This window comes from Lepidochelys kempii, chromosome 1, assembly GCF_965140265.1.
Source record: "Lepidochelys kempii isolate rLepKem1 chromosome 1, rLepKem1.hap2, whole genome shotgun sequence".
Lineage (NCBI taxonomy): Eukaryota > Metazoa > Chordata > Testudines > Cheloniidae > Lepidochelys > Lepidochelys kempii.
Window position 1 is genome coordinate 264,315,952 of NC_133256.1, and position 26,169 is coordinate 264,342,120.

General features: G+C 43.6%; 1 protein-coding gene across 9 annotated transcripts in view; it reads right to left on the reverse strand.

Moving 5' to 3' along the window:
• The window catches only part of ANO4 (anoctamin 4), a 288,922-nt gene that overhangs the window by 86,481 nt on the left and 176,272 nt on the right, over positions 1–26,169 (reverse strand). For 8 of the 9 annotated variants that reach the window (XM_073327406.1, XM_073327405.1, XM_073327407.1 and 5 more), the window contains 2 exons: positions 25,200–25,244; positions 16,279–16,410 (listed from right to left, as the gene is read on the reverse strand). In XM_073327406.1, coding sequence (XP_073183507.1) covers positions 16,279–16,410; positions 25,200–25,244 — 177 coding nt within the window. Of the gene's footprint in view, positions 1–16,278; positions 16,411–25,199; positions 25,307–26,169 lie in introns of all 9 variants that reach the window. The other variant, XM_073327409.1, reaches the window with a different exon arrangement.

Here is a 26,169-nt window from a genome sequence, read left to right on the forward strand (position 1 = left end):
GCTGCATAAACACAAGACAACGTGAGGGATTTTAAAGCCAAATGCCCTGGTCTATCCGTATGGCATAAGAGAGATGTCAAGACAAAGAGATGGACACAATGCTGCATGATTAAAGTTTAACACAATTTGGACCCTACGGTGAGAAAGTGCCCTGTCATCACATACAAAGGGCTCAGCAGGTGTAACTACAGATTGCCAACTGCTCAGAGAAGGGCAAGGAACTTGTCATAGCTATTTTGTGAAACCACATTCAATTACGGCTTCTGCTGGCAAGTGAGGCATTAGTACTGATGTCTTGTGGCAACCAGCTCTCGTATATGATATGCAAACACCAGACAACTGTCATCCAGCCAGAGATGACATAGCAAGCTTCTTGAGGGGAGGGGAGATCTGACAAGAGAAGGCGAAGAGTAAGCACAGATAAATTATAAAGGCTCTGAAACTCATCATTTCAAAACACACCCAACAAGGGTGCATGCCTATAGTCTTGGGCCCAATCACTTATCCAATCCTGCCCGTTCACCATGCCCAAACATTACTCCTAATTGCCTTTTTGCCGACTGTGCTTAATCTTCACTCTGTGCATTCTTCCATGCTGACCCTTAATGCATGTAACAGTCTCCCAATCAAAATAATCAGAGGTCTTCTTCCAAAACCTTTTCTGCACAGGCATTTCCATTACTAATGTGTCCAGCATGGTAGTATCCTGATGCTAGATACATAACTAAGAGTTACACTGAAAATATTCAGACATGAGCTTTGAAACACCACTTAACAGCCTAGATGGAGCTGAACACCTTTACATTTGTGTTAGCTGGTAGGGGCTGAGCTAGGAGGCAGCTCAAGTGATGTTTCAAAAAGGGATAGCTACTTCAAGATCGCTAACTCAGTTAAAAAACAAAGTAACACCACCATCTTCTTCTCTAGGCTAGATAGGCTCCAACAAGCTTTGTGTTGACTAAGTTTTAAAGGAGTGACGTTTGATCATGAAAGCCAGCTCAATCTAACTAAAACCTAGTAAAAGTCTAGTCAAGACAAGGCAATTTGCACTTTGGCATGAGTTAAAGCTGAGGGTGGAGCCTAGGCTATGACTTACCATCATGCAAACCTTTTGGTTAAATAGGAGACAACAAGAGATTAAAAAATAATTGGGGGGGGGGGAAGAGAATAAAAGAAAGAGAAATACACCACACTATCCACACTTGTGATGTTAGCAAGGAATCTTTGACTGGATCCATATTTCAAAATTGCTGAGGGGGGTCCAGAACACAGTTAACAATACCATAAAGACAAATAATACGAACATAAATACTAATACTATTCTGCATGTATGTTCTAGGAGGTATATAAAAAGAAATAAGAATACTAAGATGAATTAAAGACATTAAATTTAACAAAATATTGCCTATGGCCCCAATTCAGCAGCCTATCCCTATTCAGCTTAATCCTAGACATGTAATGAAATGCTTTACTGGATTGGAAATATAGGCTGATACAAAAGATGACTTTGTGACAGGAATGGCCATGTGGGATGGTCTCTTCAAAACAGCAAAATAAGCTAAACTATAACAGACTCAACAGTGATGCTGACACAGAGAGAAGTGACTCCACCTCTCAGAGGCACTGTAATGCAATGTACTGTAGAGGCACTAGATGGCCCAATCCAGTGCCCAACTGCAGTCAGTGGAAAAAGTCCCATAGATTCAAAAGGAGTTGGATTGCACCCAGAGAGAGGGAGAGACTCTGGAAGTTTGACAAAGACGTGGGGCTGGATTCTTATGTACCTCAAGGGAACTTAGTGGAAATGAAAATAAGTCCTTTGAACTCAGGGATACATAAGTATGCTTATTTAAATAAGTATCTACAAGTTACAACAAATGGTCTTCCACAGCACGTGTGAATCCCTTATGCTTAACAATCTGTCACAACTCAAATTTAACTTAGACACTGGTTACCTTCACCAGACCTGAAGAAGAGCTCTGTAAAGCTCAAAAGCTCATCCCTTATCCCAACAGAAGTTGGTCCAATAAAAGATATTACCTTGCCTACCTTGTCTCTCATATATCCCGGGACCAACATGGCTACAACAACACTGCTAACAACTATGGAAGATATTGAATATTGCTGTTTAAAATGGAAACTTCACAACATGAAGGAGGAGGAAGCCAGACTGAACAGTGACATCTACTTCCCGATCACATGCAAGAAACAAAACGTCACCCCCAGAGGACTCCCCATTTAGAACCCGCTGACCACTACATACTACTCTAAATATGCTGAACAGCTTTGCAGAAGGAACTCAGAAAAACTGACAAGCTCCTGCTCCTAACATATTCCAGAAGGGACCACCTCAAACAAGAAAACATCACATTCTCCCACACACTGGAAGAAAAATAAATAAATCAGGAAATCTACCTGGAGATCGTGCAAGAAACCCAAACCAACTATAAAAAAAAAACTTGCTGACAGTCATCAGACATAAAAATAAAAAATGGAACCAACTACAACTACTCCACAGCCAACAGAACACCATCTCTAGGTGAAACCATGACACTAGCAACCACCACATGGACACTACATGACATCCCAACATCATCAATCTATCAAGACTACCCCTAACCAGACCTAAAATATTTGTATTCTTCCAGGGACTGAACTTCTGCTCAACCTCAGAACCCGATACCATACTAACACATGGAGAACTTAAAATAAGTCTTCTACCACCTTCACCTCAAGGAATTCTTTCACATCTAAGATGAAACCACCCACAATTATATCATCCCCGCCAACAGTCATATTTAACAACAAACACTTTATCCAAACCACGGGAACAGCGATAGGTACTGTGATGGCTCCCCAATATGCAAACCTCTTCAAGGACAAATTTCTGGAAAAATAAATCATGAAACCAATGATATATACCTGAGATATAGAGATGATATTTTCATCCTCTGGACAGATGACCTATACTCGGTCAGAATTCCACCACAACTTCAACAACCACCACCCATCTATCAAACTCTCTTTAGAACACTCCCACACCAGCATCAATTTCCCTGACATCATGATCAGCATCAACAATGGATCCCTACAAACAACTGTATAAAAGAAACCTCATGATCAAGAAACTTTCCTTTACAGATCCAGTAGCCACCCCAAGAAATCTGTTATCTACTGCCAGGCACTCAGATATCACAGAATTTGCTCTGAAGACAAAGTCCGGGATACACACCTACACAGCTTCAGTAAATAAGGACATTCCAACTGACAAGTGGATCACATCATGGAATGGGCCACCCAAATACCCTGGGAGAACCTGCTTCAATACAGAAAAAATCTCCCCACTGACCACACACAACTAGTTGTCACGTATCACTTCACACTGGAACCTGTATGGGGTGTCATCAAACAGTTACAACCCATACTTGATGGGGACCACATCCTGAGAGAAATCTTTTCTGAACCCCCACATCTGGCCTTCAAACAACCTCTCAACCTCACCAAGCTTATCATCAGAAACAAGCTCCCCACAGACCAGGACACACCAGCTCCAAGTAGCATCAGACCCTGCCAGAACAACACATGCAAAACCTGCAGATATATTTCTACTGCTATGATGATCAATACCTCCCCCAACACATCTTTCAAGACCCACGGGCACTATGCATGCCCATTAAAACGTGGTGTACCTCAACCAGTGCATCAAGTGACGCACAACAACTATGTGGGTGAAGCCAGACAATCACTACACTCTTGAATGAACTTGCACAGCAAAATGATGACAGACAGAAATACCATACCATGTGTGAGTGAACACTTTTCACAAAGCAATCACTCCACATTTGACCTGTCAGTCCTCAAAGTAAACCTGCACAACACCTTCAAAAGATGAGCCTGGGAACTTAAGTTCATAACTGTTCTAGACACTGAAAAATATGGACTTACCAGAGACACTGGTTTTATGGCTCATTACAACACTTTGTACACACCCCACTGCCTAATAACCCTTAATTACACACTTCATTTTAAGTGGTCTCCTACAGCAAGTGTGAACCCTTTATGCTGAACAATCTGTCCCAACTTGTGTTTAGCTTAGACAATCTGGTTACCTTCTCCAGACCTAAAAAAGAGCTTTGTGAAGTTTGAAAACTTGTCTCTTCCACTAAAAGAAGTTGGTCCAATAAGAGAGATATTACCTCACCTACCTTGTCTCTCTCATATCATAGTACCTCTACAGCTAGAACACACTGCAAACAACTACAACATTTTAAGCTATCTAGATATTGTTCCAGCACAGCCCTCCTCAGCCTGAGGTGGTATGATTGCACATGGAACTATTTTCCATTTACTATTTTTAGTGTTTTATCCAATTATATGGTAGATAAATCTCTAATGAGAAGTTGAATTGTTTCCATATTTTTCTTTGAAAGAAGGGGAAAGGAAAAAACAAATCCTGACACACAGCTCAAATGCTCAAAATTGCTGCATAGAGATTTTTCCTAACCAGAAGGTAGAGTGTTAGAAATTCACAGCTAATTAATATACTTTCCATTCCCAGCTGAGCAGCAACATATTTAAAAATATAGCTAAGATCTAATGTAATAACAATGAATTACTGTGATCTCTGAACAAAAAATTATTTCAGATCTTGTGCAGTGAACATTCCCATAGCCGACAGTCTTCAGAAAAATTATTGCCTGCACAAAAAGACCCTTTATGAACCAACACCGCTGAAGGACAGGGACACCTAGTGGCCAGGTTATTATTTTCTATCTTTCCCCTTTTCCTTCCCAGACTTCTAAAAAACCTTGCCTGAATAGAACAATTTCTCTTTAGTACGGAGACTCCCCCTTCCCCATTATTGCTACTTGGAAAGGAGGAGGAGGTTTGAATGCTTTCACTATTGACAGTTTTATGATGCACACCATGAGATATGCCTTCACAATAAAAGCTTAGGCTACACTGCAAAAATTGTAGTCACACCTTAAAAATCTTGAGATCTGCTCTTTTCTCCTGTCGCTGTTGTCAGGTTTTTGCGGATTTAGCAGTGTGTATTTAAAGCCTCTCTCATACATTCCTCTCCCAGCCTGGCCCTTTACTCTGGCTGGCAAGGAAGAGCGTGCTGTGATGTTCAGAAGGGGAAAGGCCTTACTTACAATCTGCTAATATCTTAGCATAAGGAGTATTTTAAGTATTTTTCTCCCCAAACAAAGCAAAACATTGTGATAGACTGTCAATATCTTGTAATAGACTGAACAAACCTTATGGAATTAAGATAACTTTACTGAGTTAAATTAAGCCATACTGAATTAGGGTTAACACCTTTGGGGTATATTGTATTAAAAATGCAATAGTGTATGTGTTGTTGGGGCACTGTATGTACCTTTGCTACAGTGGCATAGCTAGGTGGAGCCAACAGGGGCAGCTGACATAAAAAAAGCTGCCACCCGCTTGTACTCACCGGGCAGCGCTCTGGGTCCTCGGCGGCACTGAAGGCCCCCGTTGCCGAAATGTCGCTGAAGACTTGGAGCGTGTGAAGGCCCCCGCCGAGCTGGAGCAGGTGAAGGCCTGTGCCACTGAAGACCCGGGGCGCCACCGGGGGAGTAAAAATTAAAAAAGGCGCCTATAAATTAAAAAGGCACTGCTTGTGCTCAGAGGGGCAGAGGCTGCTTCCCCCCCGCCCCCACGATGCTACTGCTTCTCTAGTAGGGAGGGGCGATGCTAATGTACTTCCTTCATTACCAACCCTTTGAAGCTTGTTCTGAGCTAAAGCTCTGATAAACTTGCAACCACAAAGATGCCCCTACAGTGGGGTATTAAAAGATGCCACTTGCCGGAGCCCATGTAAGAGTTGGGATGAACTCTGGTAAACTTATTAGCATGCACATAGGTTCTTTTATTGTTTTTAATGTTTTCTCCGTAATGCTTTGTACCTTAAGAATAAAGTAGGCTTGCTTAAAAAGAACTGGGTGGTAACTTATATCTGTAGCAATTACACTGTTATCTGTCTCTGAAGAGAAAGCAATCAGGTGTTTTAAGGCAACCTGTCTGTGCTGGGAATTACACAGTGAAGACAAGGGAACTTTTCAGCCTGCGAATGCTCCAGTCGGAAATTAAAGACATGCATCTCTCTACCCAAGGGAGGCAACAGGTGGGGAGCTGGAAGCCAAATGTGGGTGCCCTTGCTGTACCACTGAGTAAGAATACAGGTGTCGTTGCCCTGAACTGGGGCAGAAATAATCTATCCATCCAGGCATTTCTAAAATGCCTGTCACTTGGTGAACCATCACCAATGAAGACTATGTCCACACCAAGTTTCAAGCTTCAAACTTTAGCCATATTTTTGCTGCAGACCTGCATATGAAAAGTGTAACTAGAATTTAAAAAATAGGAAAATGTTGATTTGTTTCTCCACCCTTGATGAACTCAAACACAGCCAAAGGGAACTTAAAGCAAGAAGAAAGAAAGAAAATAACAAAACCGCTTTCAGGCAGAAATTAAGTATGAAAAATTTCAGCTCAAAAAGATAAATTTTTCAGAAAGTTATAAGCATATAAAATCAGGCTGATCAGATAACTGTTCTACAACCTTAACTACAGTGAGTGTGACCAGTGAGCACGATAATTAAGTGAAATTCTCATTTCAAAATGCAATTGTTGTGTATTTATATTTTCTGAAACAGGATTTATAAGCGTTTTGTTGCATTGCCATCTAGTGTTGATTCAGGGATTTGTAAGGCCAGATTCTTGGAGCAACACTGATTTACACCAGCCCATTTCTTTTAAGGGTGGAGGGACCATTATCATCATCTGGTCTGACCGCTTGCGTTACAAAGGTCATAGAACCTCCCTAGTAATTCCTGTATTGAGACCAACAATTTTAGGTTCAAGTGATGAAGAATCTATCACATCCCTTGCTCTGATGATTACAAAAACATTCACCTTTTTTCCAGTTGAATTTTTGTAATCAACTTCTAGCCATTGGATTTTATTATTTCTCAGTCTGCTAGATTAAAGAGTGCTGAAGTATTAGCCATCTTCTCCCTGTGTATGTACTTTTAGACCATGAACTAGTTGCCTCTTAACCCTTCCTCAATAAGCTAAATATATTAAGCTCTTTAAAAAGAAAAGGAGTACTTGTGGCACCTTAGAGACTAACCAATTTATTTGAGCATAAGCTTTCGTGAGCTACAGCTCACTTCATCGGATGCATCCGATGAAGTGAGCTGTAGCTCACGAAAGCTCATGCTCAAATAAATTGGTTAGTCTCTAAGGTGCCACAAGTACTCCTTTTCTTTTTGCGAATACAGACTAACACGGCTGTTACTCTGAAACCTAAGCTCTTTAAGTTGCTCACTGTTAAGAGTTAATGTAAGTCATTATGCAAGGTAGCCTATTTCCCCTTGCTTTTTCCTAACACCCCCCCAGACGTTCTGGTTAAACTTGGATTTAAACTTGGAGAGTGGTCAGTTTGGATGAGCTATTGCCAGCAGGAGAGAGAGTTTATGTGTGTGTGTGTTCCCCGGGGGGGGGTGTGTGTGAGAAAGCCTGGATCTGTGCTGGAAATGACCCATCTTGATTACCATGCACATTGTAGGGAGAGTGGTCACTTTGGATGAGCTATTACCAGCAGGAGAGTGAGTTTGTGTGTGTATGGGGGTGGGGGGGTGAGAAAACCTGGATTTATGCTGGAAATGGCCCACCTTGATTATCATGCACATTGTAGAGAGAGTGGTCACTTTGGATAAGCTATTACCAGCAGGAGAGTGAGTTTGTGTGTGTGGTTTTTGGAGGGGGGTGAGAGAACCTGGATTTGTGCAGGAAATGGCCCACCTTGATTATCATACACATTGTGAAGAGAGTGGTCACTTTTGATGGGCTATTACCAGCAGGAGAGTGAGTTTGTGTGTGTGTGTGGGGGGGGGGGGGGGGGGGGGCGGAGGGTAAGAAAACCTGGATTTGTGCTGGAAATGGCCCAACTTGATGATCACTTTAGATAAGCTATTATCAGCAGGACAGTGGGGTGGGAGGGGGTATTGTTTCATGGTCTCTGTGTGTATATAATGTCTACTGCAGTTTCCACGGTATGCATCCGATGAAGTGAGCTGTAGCTCACGAAAGCTTATGCTCAAATAAATTGGTTAGTCTCTAAGGTGCCACAAGTCCTCCTTTTCTTTTTACTGTTGAGTGGTTTCCCAGACCTCAAATAATTTTTGTAGCTCTTTTCTGAATCCCTCTCCAATTTTTCAGCAGCCTTTTAAACAAAACTGGACAAAGTATTCCATTAGTGGTCTCTTCAGGGCCCATCACTGAATGATCCCTGCTTGGGCACCCTCCTATTTGGGCACCCACCTATTTGATATTCCCTTGTTTATACATCCAAGGATTGTGTTAGTCTAGCTAGCCACACTGTTGCACTGGGAGCTCATGTTGGGCAAGGAATCAGTTGAACAAAGACACCCTGAATCATTGGAAGGGATGCTTAGGCTACGTCTACACCACACACCCCTGGCGGCAGCTTGTAGGGTATGTGTAGCGACACAGCACAGAGAAAATCAGGCTGCAAACACGCCGTGGTGTGTAGCTACATATGTCAGTGAAAGCCTATGGTGGGGGGAGGGAGTGGGGAAAGGTTTCAGCAGCAATGGAGGGTGAAAGCGTTCAGCAGCTCTCAGCTGCTCACCACTTTCCCTACAGTGGGGGAAATGCTTCAGCAGTGGGGAGCTGGAGGAGCCTTTCCCTGCTGCCAGAGTTTTTCCTGTGGTGGGGGGAGGGCGCCACCAGTGGGGAGCTGGTGGAGTTGTTCCCTGCAGTGGGGAAAGGCTCTAAGCAGCAGGAAGCTGCCAGAGCCTTTCCCCACTGCAAGGTTGGCATGGCAAGTCAATGTTACTATTGGTCTGGGGAGGGGAGGGAGGGTAGTGGTGGCCGCAGTTCTGTACCAGTACACAATGCAACAGGAGTGGAGGAGATATGGCTGCTATTCCAAGCCATAGGCTGAACTGGCACCTGCCCCTGGCTTTTTGCAAGTGGAGTGAATTTCACCCATTTTGAACACTCAGCGAACCTTTCCCTCTGCCACCAACTAAAACCACCTACAAGCAGAAACAAGTTGGCCAAATATTACCCTTGGGGGCACATACAACTCCCATTGAAAATAATGGGAGAGCCCATTTACTTGTGAGGGCAGAATTTGTCCCTGATGAACATACAGTTTTGTATAAGAACTTTAGCAAATTTACTTGAGTTGACTCAGCTAGACACAGTGTGAAAATTCATCCGGCACACCTTAGCACTGAAAAACAAATAGCTAAGTTACCATAACATTTCTAAGATGATAGCTTTCCATTCCTCGCTCCCCAATACTTCAATAAATGCTCATTTCTCTGTTCCCAAAATGGCACTTGAGGACCTGCCAGGTTTGAAACCTGCATGTTAAATTCACTTTAACTTGTCACCTTTTCTCTTTCATTAAAAAAAACTGATGACAGATTTAGGGGTGAAAGGCTGATAACACTGACAGCTGAAGCTCTGCCAATCTGATATGGAAGCGTATGTTTATTAGCATGCCACACAATATTCTGGTTGAATGTTCATTCAGCTTTGGTCTGCTTCCTAGGACAGGCCATTGCTGACCACAGAATGTATCATTATCAATGTTGTATATATATTGAAGAAATACTATGAAGAGTTAGGCATGAGACCACTACACATAATAGTATTTCGAGATGAAAGAGAAATAATTAATTCTCTTATTGACCAATCCCTGATACTTCATGAATGCTTTTTTTTTTTGGTGAAATTTATAATGAACATCTAAAGAAAGCCAACAGAACAAATCTCCTGATTCTGTTCTCACAATGGTATAAACAGGAGTAGCTCTCAAAGTCAATGGAATTACACATAGTGCTTAAAGTGGTCTGAAAAAAACATGTGTGGGGGGATGTCTATCATCCCCTGTCAAGGTTCCTTCCCGACTCTGAACTCTAGGGTAAAGATGTGGGGACCTGCATGAAAGACCCCCTAAGCTTATTCTTACCAACTTCGGTTAAAACTTCCCCAAGGTACAAACTTTTACCTTTTGTCCTTGAACTTTTATGCTGCCACCACCAAAGTGTCTAACAAAAACAACAGGGGAAGTGCCCACTTGGAAACGTCTCCCCCCGCAAAAATATCCCCCCCAATCACTACATCACCTTTCCTGGGGAAGGCTTGATAAAAATCCTCACCAATTTGCACAGGTGAACACAAACCCAAACCCTTGGATCTTAAGAACAATGAAAAAGCAATCAGGTTCTTAAAAGAGAATTTTAATTAAAGTAAAAGAAAAACCGCTGTAAAATCAGGAAGGGAAATACCTTACAGAGTAGTCAGATTCAAAACATAGAGAATCCCTCTAGGCAAAACCTTAAGTTACAAAAAGACACAAAAACAGGAATATACATTCCATTCAGCACAGCTTATTTTATCAGACATTTAAACAAAACAGAATCTAACACATATCTAACTAGATTGCTTACTAACTCTTTACAGGAGTTCTTACCTGCATTCCTGCTCTGGTCCTGGCAAAAGCATCACACAGACAGAGAGGACCCTTTGTTCCCCCCCCCCCCCTGCTTTGAAAGTATCTTGTCTCCTCATTGGTCATTTTGGTCAGGTGCCAGCGAGGTTATCTTAGCTTCTTAACCCTTTACAGGTGAAAGGGTTTTTCCTCTGGCCAGGCGGGATTTAAAGGTGTTTACCCTTCCCTTTATATTTATGACATCCCCAAATCTGCCAGTCCCCCTGACCAGCAATTAATTTTGCTCCTCAACTCCCCATATCTATTTTGCTCCTCCCTTCTCAGCTAAACAGTAAATATTCATGGATTCATAGATTCCAAGGCCAGACAGGACCATTATGATAGTCTAGTCTGACCTCCTCTATAACACAGTCCATAGAACTTCCTCCAAATACTTTCTAGAACACAGCTTTTAGAAAAACATCCGATCTCAATTTAAAAATGGTCAGTGATGGAGAATCCACCTGGCCCCTGGGTAAATTGCTCCAGTATACTACATAATTAATTTAAGGAGTCATTTGACTCAAGCAAACTAAAACTAAGGAAGTGGTTTATGGGCAAAGTACACCAACAATTGTAGTTCTAGTGCTCAAATTTGAAATTGTGTAACTTTTGGATTGAGTTTCCTGTGAAAGGTGGGTAATGATCTACATAGTTTAAAAGTGAACTGAAATGCTTCTTTAAAAATGCTAGATATTCTAAATACAGAACGTGTCCACTAAAAAAAATATAAACTAATGCATTTTACAAGGAAACTGTACATCTTTTTAACTGAAGATATGAGTTCAGGGTTCCATGTCTCTCCTGCAGCAGCTGATGACGCCAATGACCTCAATGTCAAGAGCTACTAGGACAGGGATTGGCAACCTTCAGCACGCAGCCCACCAGGGAAAGCCGCTGGCTGGCCGGGACGGTTTGTTTACCTGCAGCATCTGCAGGTTTGGCTGATCACAGCTCCCACTGGCTGTGGTTCAGCGTCCCAAGCCAATGGGGGCTGCAGGAAGCGGTGCAGGCTGAGGGATGTGCTGGCCGCCTTACTCACAGCCCCCATTGGCCTGCAACCTCCCAGTGGGAGCTGCGACCGGCCGAACCTGCAGACGATGCAGCTAAACAAACCGTCCTGGCCCACCAGCGGCTCTCCCTGGTGGGCCGCGAGCCAAAGATTGCCGATCCCTGTACTAGTACATTAGCTTCACTGTTTACACCGCTTTAGATGTTAATTATGTCATCAGCTTTAGCATTGACATCACAGATTCTGGAACTCAGGTCTTGGCAGATAAGTAAATCCCAGCCAAAAGTAAACAAAGTAATATTTTTATCTCTTGGGCATCACCAATGAGCTCCCTGCCCCAGAAAATGTACAGTTTAGGTGCCACACAAGACTTAGCAGGTAAATGAAATAGAGCAATAGGCTGGGATGGGTTGGGAGGATGACACAGCAATAAAACAGGGTTTAGCGGAACAGCAGAAGTCTTAGTTAGGCAAGTGGTGAGCTAAGACTTCCACTTTTTTGCTAAACTCTGTTTTATTGTTACCTCCCACTCCCAGCCCATTTGTCTGTTTTGTTCTTCTGTGCATGCTTGCATTCCAACTGACACAGGGTTGCCAACTTTGTGCGTGCACAAAAATGAACAACCTTGCCCCGCCCCTTCTCTGAGACTCCACCCCCTGCTCACTCCATCCCCCCTCCCTCTATTGCTCACTCTCCCCACCCTCACTCACTCTCTCATTTTCACTGGGCCAACTCAGGGGGTTGGGGTGTGGGAGGGGGTGAGGACTCCGGAGTCAGGCCAGCAATGAGGAGTTCAGGGTAAGGGAGGAGGCTCCAGGCTGAGGCAGTGGTTTGGAATGCAAGAGGGGGTGAGGGCTCTGGCTGGGGTTGCAGGGTGGAGCCAGGGATGAGAGACTGGGGTACAGGAGGGGGATCCGGGGTGGAGCCGAGGGGTTCAGACTATAGAAGGGGGTCTGGGCTGAGGCAGGGGGTTGGGGTGTGGGTTCCAGAGTGGGACCAGAAATGAGGGGTTCAGGGTGTGGGAGGGGGTTCCAGGCTGGGACCGAGGGGTTCGGAGGGCAGAAGGGGGATCAGGGCTGGGGCAGAGGGTTGGGGCATGTGGGGGGTTGAGGGCTCCGGCTGAGGGTGCAGGTGTTCTGGGCTGGGAATGAGGGGTTCAGAGGATGGGAGGGGGATCAGCGTTGGGGCAAGGGGTTGTGACATCGGGGAGGTGAGGGCTCCGGCTGGGGGTGCGGGTTCTGGGGTGGGGCTGGTGATGAGGGGTTTGGAGGGTGCTCGGGGCCAGGATCAAGGGGTTTGGATGGTGGGAGGGGGATCAGGACTGGGGCAGGGGGTTGGGGTGTGGGAAGGGTTCAGGGGTGCAGGGTCCAGGCGGCGCTTACCTCAAGCAGCTTACCTCCAGCTCCTATGCATAGGCGCAGCCAGGTGGCTCTGTGCACTGCCCTGTCCACAGGCGCCACCCCTGCAGCTCCCATTGGCTGCAGTTCCTAGCCAATGGGAGCTGCAAAGACGGTGCTTGGGGCGGGGGAAGCGTGCAGAGCTCCCTGGCTGCCCCTGTGTGTAGGAGACAGAGGGAGGACATGCTGCTGCTTCCAGGAGCTGCTCAGAATCAGGGCAAGCAGGGAGCCTGCCTTATCACCGCTACGCCGCTGACCGGATTGTTAACGGTCTGGTCAGTGGTGCTGACCTGAGCCGCCAGGATCCCTTTTTGACCAGGCATTCCGGTTGAAAACTGGACACCTGGCAACCCTAGACTGACACCTAGAACGTAAGTTCTCTGGAGCTGGGACTGTCTTCTTTGCCCTTATGGTTCCCGACAAATCCTAGGTGTTACCATAATGATACCCAGAGAAGCCTTAGCACTATGCTAAACAAAATACTTCCTAGCCTGTAAGCCAGCTAGTGCTGGGACAGCTCTCAGTAAGGAGTGCAACCCCGTAGGTACAATATCAGTGAATGGTCCTTAAGGTAGAAAGGTGAGGTTTCAAAACAGCCTGGAATCTGACACATTCTTCTCTTTATCCAGTGTATCAATTTCACCTCCACACTTTCACACATCTCCAGCCTCCAGTGCAGCCGGTCAGTGCTGTGAGAGGCTCCAACGCATTGCCAAACAACATGTCGCCAATGCAAACACAGGAAAGTGCACTGCTAGATCATGGGCTGGAAGTATTGGCCAGTGCACAGCTATATATGTGTGAGCTAAGTAAGGGTTTATCTACCTGGGGAAATTTTTCTGGCATAATTATACCAGTATAATTATAGCCCTCTAGTTACACCACTATAACTCCCCATGTGGACACTTATTCTGGCATAATTATTCCAATACATTTCCCCAGGTAGACTAGACCTAAATCCAGGAAAATCTCCAAATACAGCATATTGTGAGAAACACTTTCTACTATTACACGAAGTGATTTTTAATCTGAGGGCATCTCTTACTCAATTGTATACACAATTCCTTGGTTTTTCATTTACGCTACTAAAGTACTTCCTTTCAGCTTTACACTTCCAATTGGTCAACACTTGTTTTCTACAGCCAATGAGAAAATTATTGAAAAGCACCTAAAAAACCCCCTGTTCACCTAGATGGGATGACATTCCCAGAACAATTAAAAAGCCAACACACATTTCACTAACAGAATATTTAATAGCAACTCATTCAGTTTCAGAAGGTGCCTAATGAGGGGGAATCAACTGGAACAACAAAGAGGATAGGAAATGGGGGAGTGCAAGAATCATAGACTCATAGAACCATAGAATATCAGGGTTGGAAGGGACCCCAGAAGGTCATCTAGTCCAACCCCCTGCTCGAAGCAGGACCAATTCCCAGCTAAATCACCCCAGCCAGGGCTTTGTCAAGCCTGACCTTAAAAACCTCTAAGGAAGGAGATTCTACCACCTCCCTAGGTAACGCATTCCAGTGTTTCACCACCCTCTTAGTGAAAAAGTTTTTCCTAATATCCAATCTAAACCTCCCCCACTGCAACTTGAGACCATTACTCCTCGTTCTGTCATCTGCTACCATTGAGAACAGTCTAGAGCCATCCTCTTTGGAACCCCCTTTCAGGTAGTTGAAAGCAGCTATCAAATCCCCCCTCATTCTTCTCTTCTGCAGGCTAAACAATCCCAGCTCCCTCAGCCTCTCCTCATAACTCATGTGTTCCAGTCCCCTAATCATTTTTGTTGCCCTTCGCTGGACTCTCTCCAATTTATCCACATCCTTCTTGAAGTGTGGGGCACAAAACTGGACACAGTACTCCAGATGAGGCCTCACCAATGTCGAATAGAGGGGAACGATCACGTCCCTCGATCTGCTTGCTCATGTCAGGTCACAGCATGCACAGGGGAAAGGAGTGCAGGCTGCCTCAGTATTATATCAGTAACAACATTAAAAAAATCTTCTTTCCTTCTTATACATCAGTCTACAGGCCAACCTATGCCCCGAGAGACATCTGTGCAATACTATGGCTTTTCATACATGTGCACAGGTAGAACTGACTGGCCCTGAAGCTGGAATTTAGCAAACAGTTCTTTTGATGGTGCACAATGAAAACAAACAAAGAAAGAAAACTCAGCTCTCTTCCAGAGCTGTGTTTGCTCTGCAGTGCTAACAGGAATAAAAAGCAATACAAATGTATTTTGGTCACTGATGTAAGCAGATCTGACTTCGAGTATGCACAGGGCATAGATCTGCTGTGTAAGAAGGTGCCATAATCTACATGGTCTTTTCAGAGCACAGCTGCACTTTACCCTTTGTTTGGCATTAAGTAAACAGAAGAAAAGGGTTGTTGTGTTTCCTACGCAGGCTGAGTTACTATAGTCTCTAACAGATATATTTTTGGTACTCTCTGAATAGGTATAGAAAATAAGTCTGTGCCTAATTCCTAGTGACTTTCAATGGGAGTTGGGTGCTTTTGTAAATCCTACCAGGCATCTACCTGCATCTTTAGGCACCTAAATACCTTTATAAATCTGGCCCTAGATGTTATTATGGGAACTGTAGTCAGTTACTTACATAGGGGCCTGATTAAAAGCCCACAGAAATCAAAGGGAATATTTCCATTGATTTCCATGGAGTTTGGATTGGATGTTAACACTCAGGGCTTGTCTACATGAACACTTAGTTTGCAGCAAATTGGGGTACAAATCTACCCTGCACTAGCTTGCAGTGTTCATGTAGACCCTGCTGCCACACACGACAAGGTCCCGGACTGTGGGGCTGTTTAATTGCAGTGTAGACATTCCAGCTAGGGCTGCAGCCCGAGCTCTGGGACCTTCTCACCTCACAGGGTCCTAGAGCCCAGATTCCAGCCGAGCCCAAGAGTCTACACTGCAGTTAAACAGCCCTGCAGCACAAGTCCTGCGAGCCCAAGTCAGCTGGCACAAGCTAGCTGCGGGTGTCTAACTGCAGTGCAGACATACCCTTAGTGAACAACAGGAGGGACCACAGGGACATGCAGTGCACAGGACATTAATGCAGGGTAGATTTACACCCCAGCTTGCCTCAAACTAAGTGTTCGTTTAGACAAGCCCTCCAAAACGTAGACAGACTTCTAGCTATTTCAGTGGTCTGCGTGGACCCTCCTGATATGGCAAGAAACTACACGGATATATTCTTAAATATATATACTGAGCTTTGGCTTTGTCAGGATTAATCTGGTAGTATAGTTTTGCCTTGCATTTAAACTAAATCATAAAATACTCACTGATGGATCCTTTGCTGACTGAAAGGGGCAGTATAGCAGTCATTCTCCTCCAGGTCTGGCAGTGTCTCCTTGTCCAGTCTCATAGGTTTTCTAGGTAACCATCCTCGAAACCTGCTGATTTGTCTCTCAATCCTGCAGTACAAAAAAGGTAAAATCAAATGAGACAGAGAACAAGCAGTGCCTGCTTATCCATTACATTATAATCAGCCAAAGAGAGATTTCACTTACAACTCCCCCCCCGCCCCTCCCACACAAATAAGGAGACTTCAGAATTAACGGTTACTAAGAAGCCAAATATGACATTTTTGAGCCAAAGTGTACTCAGATTATGAATAACCAGAATTTGGTAGAGCAGCATCTTCTTATTTACAGTACATGACTCTGTAAATCGTAACAAAGCTCAGTAAACTCTTGGCAACTCTCTAAGCTTTCATTTCCTGGCTTTTCAGAAAGCTTAATCTATATGTGGGAATTGACTGACACTCTACACTCAGGACAAGTAAACATTAGGATTGCAGAGACCAGGACAGAAAGCTTTGGCAACAGAACCCCAGAAAAATAAAAAACTTTAATTGCTATTTACCACAGACTCATATATCACATAGGGGGCTATCAAAACAAACCACTTCATTTATTTGTTTCAACTGCAGCATCTTGAGGTACTGCACACTTTATCAAATCACACTACTCAAAGCGCACGGTTTGAGAGCTGACAGCAAAGCCAGTTCTCGCATTTAATAATCTCACTTCAGCAGGTGAAAACAAACAGAGGCCAAGCAGGTAAAGAAGGCCGGGTTTATCTGCAATGCACTCATTCAAAGATACACACAGTCACCAAGGGAAGGAGGAGAATTATAGATGATTGGGGGTAACATTCTAAATCAAAACCAACTCCAAACAAAAATGCTACAGAGAAAACACAGGTAAGAAATTTGCTTTGCAAAACATGTTTTGCTTTCTCAAGAGCACTTAACACCTTAGCATCTGCACTATTACTTCCTGTCTGTAAAAGACATGGGCCCCAATCCTGCAAAGGCCTTAGCTTTAAGCATGTGAATAATCCTATTTATGGAACTATTTGTATACTTAAAGTTAAGTACTGGGTAAGTCTTTGCTAGACAGGGGCAGAGGGCCTGATCGAACACCATCCGAAGACAACGCGAGTCCTTCCATTTGTTTCAGTGACTGTTGGGTGAAGCCCAGAGTTTGGAAATTTATCTGCCTCTTCTCCTCCAATCAAAAATCAGCTAAATAGCTCCACAACCCAAACAAATGTTATTGAGATTTCTCTGATGTCATCTCTGGTCAGAAGGGTTTCAGATATTCCTACTGAAGTAGCTGAGAGTGTGAGAAAATTACTTCAAATTCCCATTCAGAACAGAAAAAAATAGCAACTTTCATCCTCGGCTCCTCAGTTCTGAAACTGGAGTCACTTTTGTGTCTTCTCTAAAGGTAGGTAAGTACTACAAACCATTATTCACAAACACTGGATCAAATTTTTAAACACATTTACTCTGCCTGTGTTTGTGTGTCTTGCGTGTTCTCTTTCTGTGAGTATTCTAGTGAACGAGTTTACCATTAGGACTGCTTGCCAGAACAGGAAATTTTAAGTGAACATAGAAGAATATTCACAGAATATAAATTTTAAATTCTTAAATCGTGCATGTTTGCACTGAAAGCTTGATTCTACAATGGATCTGGAAGGTATCATTTCCAGCTGGAGCAGACACACCTACATTAGCTCTGACAGAGCTAGCCCACTATAAATAAAGGTGTAGCTGCAGCAGCGAGAGCAGCAGGATGGGCGAGCCACCCAGCTACGTACCTTTGGTCTCACATGGGCTCGGACTTCCAGCGACAAGCCCATACCGCCCCTCGCACTTCCGTGGCTTATGCTTCTATCTGTAGTGTGCTAGCTTGATCAGAGCTAACATAGATATGTCAGCTCGAGCTGGAATTTATACCTTCCAGCTCCAGGATAGGCATACCCTAAGAACTACACTCATCCAATTAGGCTACAGTAACAATACCATGTGATCAGCTAAAATGGTGAACCTCAAATACTCAAAGCAATACTTGCAGTGACTAGTTCATGAACAAAACACAGGCAGTGTTTAATTTGTAACAAAGGAGGTGCCAAGTTGGGTGGGCAGAGACTGGTGGCGGCTGGCCAGGCGCCAAGCTCTGAAGGCAGTACCACTGACAGCAGCATTGCAGAAGTAAGGGTGGCATGATATGATACTGCCACCCTTGCTTTTGTGCTGCTGCTGGCAACGGCACTGCCTTCAGAGCTGGGCAGCCAGAAAGCGGCAGCTGCTGGCCAGGAGCCCCGAGGTGCTGGGACTATGAACTGCCAACCCAAGAGTTGGCGGGGGTCAGCCTCAGCAAGCCCCAGCACAAATTAAGCACTGACCACAGGCTGAAATATGTTCATCTAAAACATTCATTGAATACTCTTGAACAAACAAATCAATATGGGAAAACTGAGATCTGTTTGGACGCAAGTTTCAAAATGGGAAAAAGGGATAAATTAAATATTTGAATTGATTTTGAAAATAACTTCCCCAGCTTTAGTGCCCACTAAGTTTTAGCAGACAAGTTTATCATTATTAATTGTTCTTCTAAATTAATAGGGTCTGCCTGTGGGGATAGCACTTTTTTTCCAAACCATCCTCACCCTTACTTAAGGTGACCAGCATTTTTACTTGCTGACCCAGGACAGAAGTGGAGAAGTATCTGAGTCTTAAACAGGAGTTTGTCAGGGATTTTTCAGGGGATGTGTTATTTTTCTGTAACCCCCTCCTCCCCAGTGGGGGTACGTTGGCACCACACTGCCAAGGAATAGGGTTAGAGCTGCAGGAGCTATATCTACTGTGGCAGCACAGAGCCTCCACACAGAAGGCCTTGCACTTCATGCACATTGTTTGCAAGGTCAGAGGGGTATCCCAAGACGATAGCAGGGAAGTTTTCCCTCACAGGATTTAATCTCCTTTGACCTGCAGCTTTTCCTGCAGGGGAAAACCGGACCCAATATTTCTACATTTTGTGTTAGTTTAATGACAATGTGGGGTGGGAGGAGGACAACACAAATGTCTTCAAGCATCCAGTTTCATGCTTATAAACTGAGTAAAATCATCTGGATTTTCAAGAGTATTAGAAAGCTCATTAATCTGCAATCCTCTCCTCATTCATCTTGTAAGACAATGTGCACATTCGAGATATGTCTGCTGTAGCTTTATCTCAGCACACACAGGGCTTACAATAAATTATTCATGTTGACTTCACACTGAGCACGTTTGGAATTTGATTGGTTTGTCATTCATAAGGTTCTGATTCCTTGGCATGCTCAGTGGACTCATTCCTTCCCTGATGACTCAGAGCTCTCAAGGGGATGCATGCTCCAACAGGTCTAGAATACATTGCCACTCTCTCTCTTCTGACAATCAAAAGGATCAGATTCTTAGAAGATGCCTTCATGCTGCTTTAGCATGACCACCAGCCACTGATACAGGATTTTACTTCATGCTGCTTGCTCGCTCTCTCACTCACTCAGAAAAGCAGGGGGAGGCAAAGGGTTGACACTAACAAACACTGCCCTTCATTCAACACTCAGACAAGAAGAGTTAAAATGTGTTGTGTTTCATTGCTTCTTTGAGGCTAATCTATGGCTCATTAGCATTACACATATCAACCGGGTCGCTCTCACTACATGCCATAGGGAACAGTAGGCGATACTGAGAAGAATACAACAGTAATAATCCTTTCCCAAAATGGGGTATCGAGGATCTGGAAAGATTCTGAGGGCATGGCTACACTAGTGTTGGAAGGTATAAAATCCTGCTCAAGCAAACATACCCACACTAGGTCTGAGCTAGTGTGCTAAAAATAGAAGGTAGCTGTGGCAGCATGAGCAGCGGAAGGGGCCAGCCATCCCGAGTATGGTTCCGTTCAAGACCATAGGTACATATTTGAGGTGGACAGACTATCCTGCCGCTCACATCAGTGAAGCTACACTTCTGGTTTTAGTGCAGCTAGTGCAGGTATATCTACTTATGCTGGAATTTACATTTTTCAGCTCTAGTGTAGACATACCGTGAAACAGTGGAAAACTGAACACTTAAAATGATACAGAACATTAAAACAGTTTTTAGAGGTAGAGAGGTAAGATATGCAATGGATACACTCCAGCTGAGACTAGCTGCTAGCATGACCAGAGAAAGCTTGTTTTTGACACATCTGTCATTGGCAGGGAAATGGACTGGATGACATAATATAGCAGAACTTTGCACATTTCTAATTTCTAGGATTCTTCACCACTATGGCTTGAGCTTCAGATGTAGGAACACGCAAGAATAGAAGTCCACTTAGGCCCTGATTCAGCAAGGACTTAAGCAAGTGATTAACTTTAAGTATGTGCTTAAGTGCTTTGCTGAATTGAGCCCTAAGTGGATAGAATTTGGAAAACAGAGAAGCACACACAGCTACCTACACAGAAATAATTCATTCTAGCTAGTTATGTGTGGATTACTGTGCCTTTTAGAGCAATATAAACCATAATGAAAAAAAGGCAGGGAAAAATCACATAAGAAAAATTAACTGACGTCCCTCTCCTGAGCTACTTTCTCAAAAACATTGCAGGACTTACAGGTGACCATCTAAAGGCTCAGCGACTTAGTTCAGCTAGCATTTCAAAGTTCAGATCCTTTCCCAAATTTATCCCAGCCTTGCCTGTGACTCTCCATTTCCGGTAACTCCCTCTTGGCCAAAACAGATACTTATTACCCCAACCTCCTGGAAGAGGAAAATGGGCTGTCTGGTCTCCTCCCCACCAAAGGAATGATCTTTGGGTAAGAAATATGGAGGATGACAGGAGGTGTGCAGATCTATGTTGGGATCCCCTCATTTGGATCCTGTCACAGTGTGAGCTGTGCCTGTAAGGGCTTAAGCTATCAAGCTGTGGCCTGTACCTGAGTCATGTGACCAAGGATCACATGACAGCAGCTTGAAGATGGGACCGCCTATAAGATGTTCATATAGTGAGGGAGGCCTGCAGGGAGTACAGGAAGTTTCTTCTGTTATAGAGCAAGGATGGTGGTAGGTTGCCAGGGAGCTTGCCAGGATTCAGACACAGCTCCTAGAAGAAAGGCTGTGAGATACCCTGCACCAAGGGCAGAAGGACTGAAACCCCTTGGGGGGCTGCAGAGAACCTATATGTATGGGATAAAGGATTGCTAAGGCAGCACCTAAAAGGAGGGCTGTGGAGAACCCTGCACCAAGGATGTAAGTGATGCAGTTGCTGGAAGGAGGGCTGTAGAGAATTCTGCCAACTAGGAGAGAAATGGTTTAAATCTAGCAGAGCCACAGAAAACTTTATGTTTCTTTGGGCTTGTCAAAGAAATTCAAACAAAACACGTTCTCATTGGGTTTTGGGAGTTTTATCAAATTCAAAAATTTCTGTAGGCAAAGATTGATTTTGGTGAAATGTTCCATTAGGAAAATCAAAGTGTTTCATTTTGGGTTGACATTAATCTCAGTGTTTGTCTGAGTTGCCACAGTGCTTCATGGGAGTTGTAGTTCCAGATCTTTCATGCCCTCGTCTTCCCCTATAGGGCTATATTTCTCATGATGCACTGCAGTTTCTCCCTGTGACTGGCCACCATGGTGCCACATGGGACTCCCATGATGTTAATGATGTTGACAAACTCAATAAAAAAAGATTTAGAGTTTCCAAATCAAAATTTTTGGAACTTTTTGTTCCAAGAAATATCAACACTTTTTAATTTCAATTCTGAATGAAAACAAATGGACAAAAATATTGGAATTTCTTGTGGTACAGAAATTCCATTTTTAAAAATCAGCTCTAAAGTTTATTTTATGTTATGGTAATAAAACAGACAATCAGAGGGAGAACGTTATTTAAAATGCCTGGGTGCATCTGCGTTTGTCTGAGTGGGAAACTGAGGGCAGGGTGACTGTTGTGCCATGCTGCAGGGTGGCCTGCACTAGACTGCACCCTGAAACATGTCCTTTATCAAAATTGCCCAGACTTCAAAAAAGCTTTGGGTTTAGCTCAAGAAATGGACAAACATTCAAGTCATTTCTCATTTTAACTGAACCTGTCTCCATTGCCTCATACTGGATTTGTATATTAGTGTTCTACAGAACTGGAAATAAATCTGAACACTTTGTTATTTGTGCTTGTTTTTCTCCAGGATTTTTTGTTTGGTTTGTATTTTTGTCTCAAGGAACTATTTATAGGACTGATATAATACAAGGTCTAGATTTAGCCAGGTATTTTCGTCATCCAGGAACTTAAACACTATAAAAAGATCAAATCACTCATTATACTGGGCTCAAATGGCACACTGACTCATTATGCAAGCAAGTGGAAACAAAAAATTGAATATGAATACATACATACACACACACACATGAACCTATGCATGCTCCTTCAATGTGTGCCATTATTTTGGTCAAACCAACCATGTGCCTTTAATTTCAATCCAAATCAACGCAGTGCCATTCAGTTGTGAAGATTGGGGTGGCAGGAGAGAGACTCAATAGTGACTCCATTCAAGCACTGCACCAGTTCTGGACCAGGAATGTTTTTATATTCAGTGCAAGTGGTCACAAAACACTAACTCTTTCCGTCTGGCCAAAAAACAATGTGTTGCTTCAAGTATGCACTATCTGCCCACTTTCTAGGGAATGACGACTTTTATAGCACTTTGTGGCTGAATTCATCCCTGGGCTGATATAACTCCACTAGTACCCTCATACTTGACATTGCCTTAGAAAGTCATTGACCTTCTGAGATTCTAAAAAGAAAAGGAGTACTTGTGGCACCTTAGAGACTAACCAATTTATTAGAGCATAAGCTTTCGTGAGCTACAGCTCACTTCCTCAGATGCATATCGTGGAAACTGCAGCAGGCTTTATATATACACAGAGAATATGAAACAATACCTCCTCCCACCCCACTGTCCTGCTGGTAATAGCTTATCTAAAGTGATCATCAGGTGGGCCATTTCCAGCACAAATCCACGTTTTCTCACCCTCCACCCCCCACACAAATTCACTCTCCTGCAAAGTTACCAAACCCTACAGCACTTATTTGGGAGATGGGGAAGTAACAAGCTTTAGGATTCACGAAATTTTTCTGTCCACCAAGGAAATGATTTGTATTCCATGGAGAGATCATATACCATCTACCAATGAAACCATGTGTTTACTATAATATTAGAACAATGCTGATACCCTCATACCATCAGCAGGGAATAATGGGATTTAATATCATAATAAAGTAAAAAGATTGAATTTTTAATAAATTCCAAATAAACTTGTCAATCTACAGTAAATTATCTTTACCTGTAAAATATCTACCTTCTATCAAATCTGCAGTGTGAAGCACCCATCACTCTCAAGCAGGAGTTTTCACAAGTGCCCAATGTTTGCCTAACTCTGTTCCCCTGGAAGTCTTAACAGGTTGGTTTTCCCATGGGCTGGAGAACCCGGGGCTAAACCAGCCCTGATTACAAAGCCTGGGTGGAATCAGGTGATCCCTGAGTAAAAGGCAGCAGGAAGCTGTGGGGGACGGGGGGGAGGAGTTGGGAGAGTGACCGAGATTGCAAGAAGCAGGAGGAAGCTCTCTAAATTGGGAGACCTGGGAGACACCCTGCCCAACAAGCAGGGGAGAGACTGAGCCTCAGTGAGGAAGGGGCTGTGCCCATCTGAAACAGGGGTGAAGACTGAGTCAATTTGTGTTTTGTTCTGAAAGAATGTATGTTGGACTACTGGGCGAGGAACACTGAACTGGATTTGGGGACCTGGAGGGAGGGGACAACCATGTGCACCAGACAGCTCCCTGGGGTCCCTTCTGGAGTTTCTTTGAACTACTTTGTGAACTTTGACTTCTTAAAGGGCCCTGAATATATGGGCCAGCAACAGAGGCAGGCTGCTGTACAGTGACCTCTGTCCATTAGGGGGTGCTCAAGAGGCAATAAGCAGCCACACCACTACAAAATCAATGGGAGTGTCACTATTAACTTCCAGGAGAGAAGAATATGACCAGTGCTGAGCACTTTTGAAAATCCCACCATCATGCAGGCACTAAATCCCAGCATACAGACCGAGCCTAAATCCCAGCATACAGACTGAGCCTTGCCACATTTCTCTGGTACATTTCTCCGATATTTTTTGAAACATTTTTGCTTAGTTGGCCAAGGAAATGCTTGAGTCAAACAAAAAGGGTGAAAATTGTGAAGACTGAAAACGTTTGATTATTTTACAAATTAGATACAAAGCATGCATCAAACACGTCTTTAATGCATTTGGCAACTGGGCAGAAGTGCTTCAAGGCAGAGATCTTGGGAAAGATTAATCTCTCATGTTACTGAATTGATTTTAATGGAGTTACACCAGAGATTAATATGGTTCATTGTCTATTACTCTAAAGCACTATGCACACTGACAGCACAATAAATAAATAACGCTGACATTACCATCAGAGGGGTAGGGTGTATTGCTGAAAGTGAATAATAAATAACAGATTCTAATGATATTGTTAGCTTCCCAAAATTCCTTACTGAGCTACATGGGAAGAGAAATAGCTGCAATTGTTGTCCTGAAAAAGCTTCTTCCATTTTGAAAGATTCCACCAGTTTGAGATTCCCTATACTTAAAATGGGAAAAACTGATAATCTGATGACCTCCTGAGGTCCCTTCCAACCCTGATATTCTATGTCTCAATGTCTCAATGTCTCTCAAATGGTAGAAACCTTGAAAGTGCAACTACTGTATTTGCAGGAATGGTAGGCTTGAATGTACATTAATAACTCTCCTTACAACTTGAACCTTCCCAAGAGTTTGACTATCAACTCTGATCTGCCAAAGAAATACACCAGCTTGAGGGATTGACCAACCTGTTCATGAACTTGTGCCGGCGGTGCAGGTAATAGATTTTTCTCCTGGAAGAACAGCAAAAATGAAGCCAGTCGAGAAGAAAACCCATCGTCAGTTACAGTATGAACTAGCAAGGAAGGAAATTGAAGATAGAAGCCTGTAAGAGGTGGAGGAAGAGACTAAAAAGAGAGATTAACAGAACTGTCACAGGAGCCCAAGACAAATTATGACACTGTTTGAATTGCAGGAAAGTAATGGTTTCTGTCATTACTTTTTTATTTCTGCTGTTTATAATGCCTGGAGGACAGGGATTCAGAGGCATTTTGGTTTCACAGTATTCAGCAAATGGATGTCTGCTCTTTACAAGGCAAATACAAATGTGAATAAATTAAACTGTATGCTTTTAACATCAATAATTTAATCATTAAATATAGCATTGGATAAATTACATGTTGTTTAAATAGGGGAATGTTTAAAAATCCAGGAAAGTGGAAACCAAAGCCTGACACTAAACTATACCATCATACATGCAGTATTTATCAGGACAAATGCTGGGTCTCTGGGAAGTAATCTCCCCCCGCCCCAAACAGAAGAACATATAGACTGCAGAAGCAAAATTAATATGTGGTTGGCACATGCCCCATGTGCAGCCCACTTCTCCCACCCCTCATATCAGGCATACCTAACTCCTATTGTGAACGGAATAAGCTGTGTGTGTGTGTGGGCAGGGGTGGAGGAGGGATACATGCATAGGGGTCAGTGAGGAGTCAGGAGTGCACAAGTATAAGCATTCTGACCACACCCCCTCACTCCTATGACCCAACCCCAGGTTGCCCCTTCCTGGCTCTTGTCACAGAGGGCCTGCAGAGCAACATCCCTATCAGCTCCAGTTGGAGCCAGAATGGGGTGTCCAGGTTCCACCCCGTTCTCCTGCTGCTGGTCGTTGTTCTTTTGGTATGCTCCTGTCCACAGTGCCTGCCAGAATTTGGA